We start from the raw sequence: 15,580 nt of genomic DNA, 5'->3' as shown, positions 1-15,580 counted from the left end.
TTATTACTAGGGAGCAAAGTGGCATCGCTTAGTCACGCAGCTTCTCCAATCATTGATAACCATAGCTAAACTGTGGCCCATGTATCTGCTGCAGAAACTTAGGCATATATGTTCCCCCACTCTATGAGACGGAATCCTGACTGCACAATGTTCTAACTTCCAGGGCAGATTTTATAAGCAGGTCTCCTTTATAACAGGTATTCATGTCCAGCAATTAAGGTTATCAGGGTTGACAGCAAGAAAAGCCTTCAGAACTTTTAGCTCCCCAGTGAGTTTACAATTACACTTTCATGTGTATAATGAATAAAAAGAAGTTAGGACTGCAGGCTATGCTTAGGATGGAAAGTAAAGACAAGCTTTATGACCTACGTTCTGTAAAAGAACTAATGGATCTCTCTTTGAAAACTGCAGTTCCAAAGATGCCTTGCAGAAAACATGTACAAACCTGACACATGCTTGTCTTCAAATATTTTACTATGCGCTGAGCTGATGTATTCATTACTGACTCTAAAATACAGTGCAGGCTTGCCTTCCACATTCAATTTGTTTAACCTACTGATCAAATATGGAGTTTGTTATTATTGATGCTAGTGAAAAATCCTCCTTTCTGAAAATAGCTTTACTACAATGACCGGCTGGGAACATCTGATGGCTATGAGGTTGTGAGATGAATAGGTAAAAGACTGTTTTATTTCAGTCTCTTTCCACACAAAAAATAGCTTTGAAGACAGGATGTGATAGCCACTCTCTTCCTGGCAGGGTATTTATGGGGAAGATGCTTGGAGCAACTTGAAAAAGATCCTGACACATACGAGTGCGTTCATGGAGGGGAAGGAGGCATAAAGCGTCACATTATGAGAAAGCAAAGTGTGATCATCAGCTCCAGCAAACACACACCCTCTGCTGGGATTTAACAGGCCCGGAAGAAATGAAGGATGCTTGCTGAATGGGTACTTCCTGATAATCTCTTGCTGCTTCATCACAGGGCTCAGGTGTACGGAAGCGCTTCTGCTGTGTAATAACAAAAGCCGATGATTCACAAATTCACACATACACATGTTGCCTCGGCTTATCAAAACTGACAGGAGAGACCGTGCGTGGACAATACGGATTATTTTTAAAATCTGCATTGAATCCTATCCAAGTTCGCCCCGGAAACAGTTTAATATAGACCAATGCTATATGGGTAATGTTTTTTGTAGGATTTAACATTTTTAAGTCTATAGAATTTATGTGTTTTTTATTTAATGAACTATGATTAACAAACATTACCAAGTAACCAAATTAATATAAATTCAAGATGCATAGAGGGGAAAAAAGATATAGAAAATGCAAAAAAAATCTACTAAAAAGTAAAGAGACAATCTTCTGTACTTATACAAATTTACTGTACTTATACAAATTTAAAGTATTGCTGTATTATGATCTATTGCCATTGAGGTAAATCATAAATATCCTTCCAAATTTAATAGTTGTGATTCCTGCTTCTGATGTCTGATATTTTTAACTTTACAGGACTCTTTTTAGTGGGGCAATTTAAGAAGCCTTGTTAATCCACATCTCAACTATTATATTATCTAGTTTACCTATGTTAGGTAATTATTATTTTAGCTGCTAAAATCAAACAGATAAAAAGTTCCTTATTTTTAAGTTTCATATTTGGTCCTGTCAAGAAAAACAGTAAGCCTCACAACTAGGGAGCATTCGGTCCTTTTTATTTATTTATTTATTTATATTTATTTAATTTATTTGCCGCCCCTCATTTTGAAACAACTCTCTGGGGGGCTTATAATACTAAAAGCATTAAAATCATAAAAGATGAATATTTCTAAAACAACAAAAATGGTGACTACACTCAAAATAGAATTAGAATTAAAAGATGAGGAGGGAGGGAGCAGGATGTGTGTGTGTGTGTGTGTGTGTGTGTATGGAGGAATGGGATTGTCTCTTAATTCAACAACACTCTCCAATGTTATGTCCCCCCCCCCATTAGGGCCCCAAGCCATCTGGCACGGCGAAGTCTTTAGGCTGTTGCGTAAGATCAGAAGGTGGGAGCCAATCTTACCTCAAGATCTTAGCAATGGTACTTAATATTGGAAAATATAATTTTGATATATCTGTGCCAATCTGACTGGAGTCAAGTGCCAGTGATATATAATCTACCAATAAGATTCCTGCACTGACGCTGAGGTGAATCCACCCAGTTTCCATAACTCATAATTTGTCTTCTCTGTGTCAGATCCATGTTTATAGAATTGATAAAGACTTCCTGCACAGAGCTTGTAGGACAAGAGAAATGGCAATCAAGAGGAAGAAGGAAATATAGAAGCCCAATGAAAATGTGAGCAATAGCCCTTAGACTTATATACCCCTGCACAGTGCTTTACAGCAGGGGTCCCCAATCTGTGAGCCACAGCCGACTACCGGGCAGTGGCCTCCTGGCCACTGGGCTGTGGGACAGGCTGGCCAATGTGCGCACGTGTGTGTGCACATTCACCCCCCATTCACGCTAGTGCTGCGATTGCAGTGAAAACAAGATGCCACATGGCAAAAACGGGGCGCTGTGTGGTGAAAACAGGGCACCGCGTGGCAAAAACGGGGCAGGGCTAGTGAGTGTCATGCAGGTGCTAGCAGTGTTTGCGGCGCACATGTGCTTGCGGCCCAGTTTGCATGCACGCATATAAAATGCTTTCCCCTCTTTCCCTCCAGTCTGCCAACTTCTGCTTTACAGCACTCTGAGTGACTTATAAATGTCAGCATATTGCCCCCCAACAATCTGGATCCTCATTTTACCAACCACAGAAGGATGGAAGGCTGAGTCAACCTTGAGCCAGTCAGGATCGAAGTCTATGGGCTAAGGGCAGAGTTTTCCTCTAATACTGCATTCTAACCACTGCACCACTATGGCTCTTTTATTTGCAAAATCTCTTACTTTAATCTCTTCTTAAGAACTCTATCCTTACTGCTAACTCCAACACTCATTCAAGCCAGATGAGTTTTGTTGATATCTTTATATTACAGTGATTTAGGGTAGAAAAAGGGGCCAAATGTATCTAAATCAGTCATCTATAACCTGAAATCCCTCAGATCTTGTTGAAACCCCAATTCTCAGAATTCCCAACTGCTATGCTTGATCAGTTAGCAAATGTGAGACTAGGCCAAAAATACTCAGCTGATGCAGAAATACAAAGAGGAGTCAGACAGGGATGTATTCTGTCTCCACTGTTGTTCAGTATCTACTCTGAGTCAATCTTCAATGAGGCACTGGCATCAAAGTATACGGTGTTTGGATCAACAATTTAAGATATTTATTTTATTTTATTGGATTTGTATACCGCCCTATTCCCGTAGGACTCAGGGCGGTTTACAGGGCAGTTAAAACCATGAATACAAAAAATTAAAAACAAATAAAACAATTAAATTAAATTCAAGCCCCAAGAGTAAATCTAAAACCCAGTTAAATTAACAACCCTAGAGTCTGGACCAAACAGATCGAAGAGCCAAGTTTTCAGGTCCTGGCGAAATGAGCGAAGGTCGGGGGCAGTCCTAAGTTCTGTGGGTAGTTGGTTCCATAGGGCAGGCGCACCCACAGAGAACGCCCTAGTTCTGCTTGCCAGTAAGCATGTAGACCTTCAGCTCCTCATCAATAGAATCACAGAAATATGTCAAAAATACGTCTTGAAGCTTAACACCTCAAAAACCAAGATCATGGTCGTCAGCAAACAGCCCGTTAATTTACCACCAATAAATTTGGAAGGAATACTATGAGAAAAAGTTGAAAGGATCACGCACCTCGGTTCTAATTTACATGAGCTGGGATATGACCACTGAAGTAAAGATAAGGATAGAGAAAGCTCAAACAGCATTCTTCAAAATGAAAAAGGTCTTCTCCAGTCACGACATAAGCCTAAGATTGAAAATCAGGCTTGTCAGATGTTATATTTTTTTCTATCCTGCTCTATAGAGTAGAGAGTTGGTCTCTGACAGAAGGCCACCTGAAGAGACTAGAAGCATTTGAAATGTGCATTTACAGGCAGTAGGCTGTTACGTATAAGCTGGGTTGACAAGATCAGAAATGAGGAGGTGATAAGCCGCCTGGGAAAGCCAAGGGAAATCATCAAAACAATTAAAAAATGAAAGTTAGAATATTTCGGACATGTGATGCGACACCCAGAAAAATACGGCGTACTCCATTTAATCATCCAGAGAAAGATTGAAGGCAAACGAGGTCCAGGCAGAAGAACATCATGGCTTCAAAATCTAAAGGACTGCTTTGGACAAAACTCAGCAGCACTTTTTTGTGTGGCTGCTGATAAAAACAGAATCGCCAACATATGATAACGGATATGGCACAAGAAGAAGAAAAGATGCTTGATGGGAATTTCGGGATACAGGTTTACAATACTTGTAGAGTGCTATATTGGAGAAGGTGGTCTTAACAAATGGACCTCAATTTTTCTTTCTAATCCGCACTGATATAATATGCTACTGCTAAGCTTGTAAGCCGCCCTGAGTCTTCGGAGAAGGGCGGGATATAAATGGAATTAAAATAAAATAAAATAAATAAATAAATCACAGAAACCTTTGTAAGACCTTTGTAAGACCACAAAAAAAAGCCAGTGTTGGTAATACATATTCGTGGGCTTCAGGGGAAATACCAGCTTCCTGACAGTTTCTATGGGAGCTTTTTTTATTCTTAAAAGGCTGAAAATTTTGTAAAATCACCAAATTTTTGATGTTCTTGTCTTAACTCTAAAGAGATTTCAAATAATGCTGGCAACATTTTGTGAGCTCTAGTGATCTCTCTAGATGTTTTATTTTAGTATTCACACTACACATCTGCAGCAATCTCATATATTTTAATAGGCTCCTGAATATACTCTGGAAACAATTGTTCTGGACAAAGATAAACAAAGAAAAAGAAATGAAATGAAGTTAATACATTATTGTTTTTCATACTGTGACACACACAGAAATTGGAGCAACCACCACATTACTAACTACTTTGAACAGATTTGAGCTATACTATGAAAAAAACTAAAAGGGACGTGGTGGCTCAGTGGGTTAGGACGCTGAGCTTGTCGATCTGAAGGTTGGCAGTTTGGCGGGTCGAATCCCGAGTGCCACGTAACAGAGTGAGCGCCTGTTACTCGTCCCAGCTTCTGCCAACCTAGCAGTTCGAAAGCACGTAAAAATGCAAGTAGAAAAATAGGGACCACTATGGTGGGAAGGTAACAGCGTTCCGTGCGCCTTTGGCGTCTAGTCATGCCGGCCACATGACCACGGAGACGTCCTCGGACAAGCGCTGGCTCTTCGGCTTTGAAACGGAGATGAGCAACGGCCCCTAGAGTCGGAAACGACTAGCACGCATGTGCGGGGGAACCTTTACCTTTACCTTTACCTATGAAAAAACTAGCTATCAAGCTTTTTATTTTTCCATTCTCAGTGAAAGTGCTGCTCTGCAGTTCCAGATAAATGCTCCCAAATAGATATAAATGCCTCCAAACCAACACAAGGAATATTACCAAGTACTGTTTGACAAAAAGAAAAGAGCAGAATTCCATTTAATGTCACTCTTATGAGCAAACGTCAGAGATGAAAGAACAACATTGCTTTCTCCATACTAATTTTGATTCCCTGGCCCGATCTTTCACCATAATTTTATCTTTGAGGGTTTCTTGCCCACCCCCCAAAATGGCGTAAAAGTCTGAGAAACCATCTTAGTTCCTCCATAATCTTCTGGGAGGTCAATGTGACATTTCCTGAAAGCCACTGTAAATAGATCTTTAGGAAAAGTTCACGGAGACACACATGTCTTAGCTCAGGAAGACGGCAGTGGAAGTAAAGCCAGTTTACGTAAAGGACTATCTTACTGTACCTTGCCCATTTCCTTTGAGGGCTTCTGCCTTGTTTTCAAAACAATGGGATTACTTTTATAAAAAGCTTCAGAGTGGTTCTTTAATAGCCATGGATGAATGTCTACTAAAAAACCCACCTCCAAACACCGCAAAAAAAAAAACAACCCAAAAAACCTCAAAGTGGAAAAAAAAGTTTTCTTTCTTTTTTTAGAATTATATTTATTTATAAAGCAATCAGAAGCTAATCTTGCAAAGATTGGGTATGTCACCTTCCAAGATCGACAGGATAACATAATTAACACCCACCATCGTTGCGATCTTATTGTGGCCCACCTCATTATTTAGAGATTTTGCAAAGTAATTTCATTCTAGGCAAAGGACATATTTTGTCTAGGCTCAGAGAACATAGATTTTAAAAAAATATGAAAGAACTTTATGAGAGCAAGTCTCTGCAGAAAATAATTACAACAAATCTGACAGGCCTAAACATAAACCAGCACAGACACAACAATAGTCACAAATCGACCCACAACTCTAGGGAGAAATGTGTTAATCAGGATTTCAGAAGGAGCCCAAGTTAGAGAGGCCAGCTCATCATTTTAGCACAATAGTTTTAACCTTACTCTTCTGCCAATGCTTTGCCTTCTAAGTGGGAAATTAAAAAAATATATACATAACTACTTTTAATATAAGATACCAACTTCTATTTCCTTCTCTCCCCTCTGTGTCTTCTACTTCCCTTTGTTGTTCTTTCTCCTATTGTTTTAATCTCATTCTCACTCCATTTTAACATTTCTCTGTTTTTTATGTTCTTCACCTGAAAGTATTTTGGTAATATCTCCTTTTTCCTAAATTCAAATCCATTGAGTTAAAACTTACAGTCACTATTTACAGGCAATGATCACAGGCCACAGATTGGAATTCACATGTTCTGCCTAGTTACATCTTCCCCATTAATTCCAGGCCGATCCAATCTGAACTCTCAACTACTGATTCTTGCTGGGGACCGCTTTGTTCTTGGCAAACAAGAAAACTAACAGAAGACTTTGTATGACGCTCAAGCTTAAAGGATGCTGAAACCTGATATGCTAAAAACAGTTGTGAAACACTGAGATGTTTGAGATTTTGTATTTCATAATATTTATCTATTTTTCCTTTGTTTATTTTGTTTGGCAATGTTTATTACAAGGTTAGAAGTAATTCAGAATGACTACTCAATGTTCAGTACTTTAGCATTTTTTTTAAAGTTACATGAGTTATCACCCCATGCAGGTTTTGTTTTAAATATTTCTAGTTTCTGAGCAAGTGTCAACATTTGTTTTGATTTTATTTATTTATATTTCATGTTTCTAGACTGCTCATCTCCCTCAAGGGTAGAATAGCAATTGATAAGTTCATTAGAAATATCTGCCAGGTATACTTCTAATGGACATATTTAATAAACATATGGAGGGAGGTAAAGATGGAGAGCTTGGAATTCTTCTAACATCTTGACTAGCAGCAGTCATAGGAGGAGTCTGTATTTTCTTCAGTATAACAAAGTACAGGTAGTCCCCAACCTAAAACTAAACATTTGTTTAATAATAATAATAAAAAGGTAAAGGTAAAGGTTCCCCCGCGCATGCGTGCTAGTTGTTTCCGACTCTAGGGGCCGGTGCTCATCTCCGTTTCAAAGCCGAAGAGCCAGCGCTTGTCCGAGGACGTCTCCGTGGTCATGTGGCCGGCATGACTAGACACCAAAGGCGCACGGAACGCTGTTATCTTCCCACCGTAGTGGTCCCTATTTTTCTACTTGCATTTTTACGTGCTTTCGAACTGCTAGGTTGGCAGAAGCTGGGACGAGTAACAGGCGCTCACTCTTTATTGTCACTTTGAATGTACACCAATTGGCATACATCAAAATGAAATTTCATTGCATACAGCTCTCAAAGGGTCACCACCTCTGATATACACTCCTTGTTCGTGGGCAGGTCAAGTTTCAGAACATCCATTTTAGTCTCTAGGGAGTGAATGATGGCAAACAGGACAGATGGAAACGAAGCTAATCCATGTGGATTAGCCCTCAAATTAGCTTGTATTCCTGCACAACTTCACCTCCTTTCCTTTTTTGATCCTCTCTTCCACCTTCTCCTTAAAAACGGTTTAGTGACCGTTCTAAGTTATGTCACTGGAAAAAGTGACTTATGACCTTTTTTCACATTTACAACCGTTACAGCATTCCATGGTCATGTGATCAGAAACTTGATGTTTGGCAACTGGCATGTATTTATGAAGGTTGCAATGTGACCTTCTGATAAGCAAAGTCAATGAGAAAGCCAGATTCACTTCACAACCATATTATTAACTTAAAACCTGTGGTGATTTACTCAGCAACTGGGTCAAGAATGGTTGCAATATGGGGCAAAATTCACTTAACAATTGTCTTGCTTAGCGATTGAAATTTTGGGCTCAGTTATGGTTGTAAGCCGAGGACCATCTGTGTTTTTTCTTTCTTTATGTGTTTGGAGACAAGTGCATATGTGTGGCTACTAGATTTTTACTCTTTCCTTGGGTTGGGACTGACAGGTTGCAAATGTTCACTGTGTCAGCTAAAAAGTGGGGACAGAAATAAGCAGTAAGCAGAATTCCAAAATGCTGCACAACTGTATTGGGAATTGTTTTTCACATCTCCCTGGGCAAGTCCAGCCAATTTCAAACAAAATCTTTCTTTTGTTGGCTTCCCCTTGCAAATCTGTTTGCATTCTGTTCTGTTTTCAGAGAGTTATTTTGCTGATGGACAGGCAGAGCCTTTAGCAGAGACATGTCCAACACAACGCCTGCAGGCTGGATCTACCCCACGATGGGCCCAGATTTGGCCCATGGGGCCGCCCCAAACATGGCGAGGCAGGGGGATAGGGCAGGGGTGGCGCCACACCATGGTCCCTGCATGGTCAGCCCCCACCATCCAACCTCGTCCTCCACGCGGGATGAGCCTCCTGCCTGCCACCCCACCCATGACAGCCCTGGCGAATGGAAGGGCAGGAAACCCCTGTCCTGATGGGTTTGTTTTCCTATGCTGTGCCAACAAACCCATCAGGACAAGAGTCAACAGTCCATGCCACTCTTTCAAAGACAGCAAAGTCCACATTTTTGACAGAGAGGACCGCTTTTTTGAAAGAGAGGTCAAAGAGGCCATCTATGTCAAAATTGAACAGCCCTCTCTTAAGATACGACATCATCTATCTCCAGTCTACAACACAGTCCTTTCAACAGTTCCAAGAAGGCTCCACACCCAACTGAACTACTCAGGTGACCCTCAAGACACAGATAAGCCTCCAAGTAGCACTAACAACTCGCTAAAAGAATGCAAATGAACAGCTGTCTGCAAGGAATATAAATCCTTCCATTCCCCACCATCTAGTCAGAGCTGAAGAAGCTTCTTGGATGAAAAGCGAAAAGTCTTCAAAGAAAAACAAGAAAGTCCAGCTGCCCTGTGAAAAATCATCTTTGGGACAACTATGACCTAGATCACTGAGCATCTCCATAGAAACGTCAACATGGTTATTAGGACTAGTTATGTACAATAAATGTTTGAGAAGCTGAGACCATTGGTGCTGTGCCCAGAAACATTTTAATTCATGTTTCATTTTTTAAAGGAGAAGCATTTTGGGACTTAGAAACAAGAATGCATGTAGCTGAGATTCAAGTTATGCCTTTACTACCTTCCTGAACAGCTATTGCAGTCCTGTTCCAATATTTGTATTGACAGCCTGATTGGGATGCAGTTAGAGAACAATTCATAAGCAACTGGTGTTTTTTTCCCTTGCCAATTTCTCCTTTTGTGAGAAATAACTCATTTTAGATACAATCTAGGCATCCTCTCCATTTGGGATTCCAGGGCATTTTGGAAGCAACTGCCTGGTTTTACGCTGCATTTATCTCTGGTCAGCATGTCAGGATACATGCTCCCAGTAATATGTGAGCAAATTCAAAGGTTAATGAAGCTATATCTGACTTCTCCATGATTCAGGGAGAATGTTCTTACCACTGTGAGGTAAAATCAACAAATTCAGCTGAAAACTTGTCTGCAGGGAGCTGTGGTGATGGTTCTTCCACTACCTGTTTGAGCTGCTGGAACGGCGTCCCCCAGGAGTCATATGGAAACCGCAAGATTGCTAATTCAATCTAGGTCCAAAAACAAAAGACAGGGAGACATCAAGACATCTTCACTCCCTCCCCCTCCCATTGTCTCCCCAAAGAAAAATATGAAAAGAAGATACGCAAGCTCAATCCAAGGTTGTTGCATGCTGCCACCTGCAGGCTGAGAGCAGAAATTACAACTTCATTTTTATGATTTCTGCCAGAGGCTGTGCTTGTCCCCTCCCTCTGCCATTTTACCTTGGAAACACTCAGCTCATTTGGTGCCTCTGAGACACAGCCTGTGCAAGTCTCTGGAGACAGCATGTCTCTGGGAATATTTCAAAGCTGCAGCTTTGAAATATGTGAGGCAAGTTCTCCTGGTTTGTGCAACGTACCCACAGCTTCTCTAGAAGACACAGGGTGCCAGGGGAAAGTCTGCTTTTCTCCCTTAGCCCAGCCTATGAGAGCTGTTGCAACAAAAGGGGACTGATAATTTCCAAGAGAATTATTCTGACTTCCTATCTGAAACCTTAATGTTAATCCCGAATGCGTATTTCTCTCCTGCAGGCATGGCGCCAATGAAAAAAGCTTTGTGATGGATGGTTGCTATAGGGCTTTTTTTTCCTGTCTGCAGATACACATGAACGTTGCTGCCTAGTTTCTCAATATTCATCACAGGGCAATGCAGAACTATGGCTGAGGACAACAGCTGGAATTGCTAAGATTCTTCCGTTTCTGAAGAAAGTATAAAAAAAACTTATTCCAAATGTAAATGGATAAACTCTTTGCCAACCACATGGACCAACTGGGGAGTAGTTTATAAATAATGCTGCCACTGTTATATAGCTAACATAGTGCTCAATAAATTCTGACTCTGAAAAGGTTTGCTTTTTTTTCTGACTAGGCTTCCCCCTGTTTATTCTTTCAGAGAGAGAGAGGGAGGGAGAGAGAGATCAATCGATCTCCACTGATCTTCTTTGTAAAGGAAATTAGAGCTGACCTTGGGGATATCATGAGAGGTGGAGAAAGACAAGAACAAGCCACTAGGGAGAAACCTAGACAAGAGATTATACAGTCTAGAGATAGAAGGAAGTATGAGAAAGAAACTCAAATAACCCCACCTTGATTTTGTTTCATATAAAATGGGACCCAAGGAAACAGGTTTTCAAGATTCTACGGTACCATTCAACAATAAAACAGCATTCCTTGAAACCCTACTGTGTCTCTTTCTTCTTGAAGAGCGGAGTCTTGAAAACCTCTTCAAGTTTCTTTCTGTCCCATTTTATACTCAACAGAGTCAAGGCAAGGGTTGTGTTGAGTTTCTTTCTCCTTTCTTGGGACTGTGTAAGCTCTTAGAAGGTCAGGTCCCTCTTTAAAAGCTCACTCTCCTTTCCCCTTGCACGGGTGTCAAAGTTGCGGTGACACATGACGTGTCGCAACATATCACGACTTTTTTCCCATTGCCGGCAATTGGGTGGGCGCAGTTTTGGCGTGACGCATCCAGCCCATGGGTCGGCAGTTTGACACCCCTGCCTTAGTGGCTCTCTCATCCCTTCTCCAAGGTCAGTGACTTTACAGTGATTTGCCAACAGAACACAATCAATTCACTCAAGAACCTTCAATGCAATTTTCCCCTTTTTGAACCCATACATTTAGGCTACAGGCCTCCTTAATTTAAATGCAGTTAAACCCATTTCAGATTACAAGGATTTTGAATTGCAAAGGTCAGGAGAATAGAATTAATAATAAAATTAATCCTGGCATCACTCTTCAGTAATGTATTCTTACCATTGTAATCCCCAGACTCCAAATATCAGATTTTACACTGTATCCCTTTTGGTTTAGTTCTGGGTTGATTCTTTCAGGCTTGAATGGGGAGTAAAAAAAGAGAGAGAGAGAGAGAGAAATTACATTGATATATAGTTAGTTTTAACTTCCCACTCGGGGAATGGAAGAATGTTCTACTTCTGCTATGAGAAAAGTAACAGCCCAAACCGTTATTAGATCAAGTTAAACTAGTCCTGGTTCTATACAATATGCTTTGAGTCAAAGGCAAAGTAGCCAAATTGTATTATAACCTAGTAAGCAACAGGATAGAAGAGGGTTAGTTTTACGAAAGTCAGGTTAATTATAAACAGCAATTTGTATCCCTTTCTAGGATACAATGACACCAAGCCATGCCCACAGATGTCTAACTGGCCAACGTAATGAAGCTTTTGTCATCAGCGGAGTTGACCAGCAACAGATAACCCAGTCAAAAATAGGGCACTTCTAAAACCCAGACTAATCAGCTTTTAAAAAGAAGTTGAAAATAAAGTGCAATTTTGCACTGTACGCTACTAGAACTGATTGGTCATTGTTCTGCTTCTTGCCTATCCCATCCATGAAAGGAAAAGTATACTTTGCTGGCTGGGTTCAGTGTGGACTGGTCTACAAATTCCCGTTTTTGCTCCTCCTGAAGTTTGCACAAATAGACACATTCATCCCTCTCCATATTACCTTTGAAATTAACAAAGACATTATTATTATTATTTTCTTTTTCCCTTATGCTACAATAATCAAAGCAATAGGGAGGAGGTTGTTCTTTTAGGCTGCAAAAACCTTACAGCAAAGAATAATTGAGCTTCACAGACGCACAATTAACAATGTACCTTTGCAAATTAAAAGTTGTTTTAAAAATAAAGCAAAGAAAAACTCTCCAGGATGGTGGGCAGGATTAGGAAAGCAAGAGGTGCATACGTCACCCAGGTAAGGCAGAAACTGAAAGGATGCCCACTGGGAGAGGTAAGAGTTGAAGGGATCGTAACGATAATTCATTGAGGTACAGTCCATTATTGAATCAAGTGAAAAATGATTAAAGAGAAAGCAAGCCACCAACACCTGCCAATCAAAAAAGAAGATGGCTGTCCAGGGTAGTGATTGAAGGCTGGAAGGTAGTAGGCATGCCAACTCCTGAAGCCAATTAGAAGTGGGGCTGCTACTGAAATGGAATAAAGCATGGAGATCATCTTCTCTCAACAGCCTAAGTTAGACATGGTTGGGAAAAAAACCAATAATAGTTTTGAATTGCAACTAGAATAGGTATGAGGTCCATTTGTAACTGGCTGGCAATGGGAAGAAGACATTATTTGTTCCTATGCTTGGGCAGTTGTGATTGGCCGATACTAACAATGGGCCAATGGGAAAGTTCAGTTTAAAGAATGGCATAATAAGGGTTTCCATGATAGCACTCATTGATGGAATCCTGGCAATCAGAGAACACGCCTCCTTGGCACTGATTGACCATGCCACTGATGTTTGGCTTGACAATGTAATGAAGCTTGTCACATGATTCTTGCTGGAAGAGAGCTGTGGTGGCGCAGTGGTTAGAATGCAGTATTGCAGGCTAACTCTGCCCACTGCCAGGAGTTCAATCCTGAATTGGCTGAAGCTTGACTAAGCCTTCCATCCTTATGAGGTCGGTAAAATGAGGACCCAGATTATTGGGGGCAATGAGCTGACATTTGTAAACTGCTCAGAGAATGCGGTAAAGCACTGTGGAGCGGTATATAAGCCTAAGTGCTATTGCTATCAGATACCAGGCAGAAGTGGGTAAGATCTTGCATTTCCCGCAACTCATGATTTTTGACCAGTTGTTAATGTGACAGTGTACTGCCAGAATGACTGGTACAAAACAATGATCGCCGTAGTGGGTGGCTGGGTAAAATGTTCTGTGAAAAAAGCTTGAGGTAAAGATCTATTCACAGGCTAATAAAGATTCAGGAGATTGTTTGGTAAAGACAGATGGAAGGTCTCCCATCATTTGCTTCTTCACCACTTTATAGGAAGATCATTAAGTAGAGTAAGTCTCCACTCTAAGAAATTCCGGAAGATAAAGGTGTTCTGTATGATCAGTTCTGGAAATTCTTGTACAATACACAAATTAGTTTCAGTTCAATAAATCTTGTTAACAAAACTGTGTGAGAATCTTGCTTTTGGTTTGAAGCTGGTGCCAATCTTAACACAACTCCCATCTTATATGTTCTCCAGTTTGAGGGTATTTCTTTAAAAAGGCAACCAAAAACGCTGTTGTCTTCCTTAATGCAATAGCATGCAAGCCTCTCAAACCCAATAATCACATCTTGCTAGTACAAAAAAAAGGCAGCAGCTTGCAAAGAGTCCTCAAAAGGGAAGAAATCACAGATGGCAGCCAAAACAACAGTGTTAATATTCCAAAGCCCTGCAGGCTTGGAAAATTTCTCAGCAGAGCATCCTCCCTGACAGGTTTATGCATTTTGTTTAATTGTGATGGAGAAGATCCTTGCAGATTTGCATGTAATCCCAGTAAGTTTATTATGGTATTAAGATGGCATGACAAGCCATGCATGACCTATAGAAGGCAGCCGAGACAGTGACAAATTCATTTCTGCTCAATTCACAATTGGCTCAACGTATCCAAGCTGAAAGAGTTCCAGCAAAGGCACAGGAATCTATAGCCAAATGTAGGAAAGTAGATGTATTTGTGTCAGAAATGAACTTGATGCTTACATGGTACTACAGTTCTAGTAGTAATGCATCAGCACGTGCATATAATATTGAGATATTGGGAGGGAAGTTCTTAAGAGCATAGGGGGAAAAATCAAGAAAGGGGAAACTAGGAGACTTGCAAAACAGTATTTAATTACTTTCATCTGAACTACAGCTTAGTCAGATCAGACTGCTTCCCTGTTTCCTCAGACAATAGTGGATTATGCAACTTCCTTGTCCTCAAGGAGTATGAGATTCTCCAATTGCTCTTAGTTAAAAAAAACCACATTATTTGGATGTACTTATTCAACTTTGAATTATACCTAATGTCCAAGTCTCCTGACACTCTCAGATAGTTTTTTACTAAGAGGTGCAAGACAGTTTACTTCCAATTAAGTATGCATTGCAGATTGCATATATGCTGCATCTCCTTTTCATTTTATAAGTATCGGGTTTCAACTATTTCTGACTGGCCTTAATTGCCAGAGCAGAAGCTGTAATTACCAGTCCCCGCATGAACTATTAATGTACATACCCAGCTCCAGACAGGAAAGCTATGAAAGTGCCACACCACTGCCCAAAGGCACATAATGCATTGTACTGCAACAGAATCTAACACACCTCATCTGAGCCAGTCTAACTTGATGAAAAGGTTGGGTTGGGGGCATAAATGTTAAATGCTCTTTGGGGTTTTAGAGCTACACAGAGCCCTATGTCATGATGGAGCATAGCGCTTGGTCTCCCTGTGTCCAAGTGTCTCCAAAGGAAAGGTCAAGAGTTCCAATCCAGCTGTTTCACTGCCTCTGAAAAGGAAAGGCTGGGTGGGGAATAGTCAGCTTGTCTGTGCATAGTCAAAGTTCTCATTCTGATTTGAATAATACATCAAATTATTCTTTCTGCTTAAAGTGAACGTGTGTATGTGGCTCCTTATCTCCAGTATTCTTAATGCAGCAGCTTCTATCTGGGTCTATCATCTAATACTTGAGAAGTACTTAAAACATTTACTTGAATGTGAAACCAATGAAGTCCTATGGCTGGATGTATGGCAGGAAGGCAGCACACCAGCCAGCCACAATAGTTTCCAGTGTGTTTTGCCA

General features: G+C 40.6%; 1 protein-coding gene across 1 annotated transcript in view; it reads right to left on the bottom strand.

The window, feature by feature from the left end:
* The window catches only part of MAP2K6 (mitogen-activated protein kinase kinase 6), a 110,777-nt gene that overhangs the window by 10,924 nt on the left and 84,273 nt on the right, over positions 1 to 15,580 (bottom strand). The window contains exons 9-10 of the mRNA XM_081316694.1: positions 11,766 to 11,843; positions 9,883 to 10,022 (exon numbers count right to left, since the gene is read on the bottom strand). Of these exons, the coding sequence (XP_081172820.1) occupies positions 9,883 to 10,022; positions 11,766 to 11,843 (218 nt within the window). The remainder of the gene's footprint in view (positions 1 to 9,882; positions 10,023 to 11,765; positions 11,844 to 15,580) is intronic.

This window comes from Vipera berus, assembly GCF_964194415.1.
Source record: "Vipera berus genome assembly, chromosome: 2".
In the NCBI taxonomy this organism is placed as follows: domain Eukaryota; kingdom Metazoa; phylum Chordata; class Lepidosauria; order Squamata; family Viperidae; genus Vipera; species Vipera berus.
This window is presented reverse-complemented; position numbering and strand designations above follow the sequence as displayed.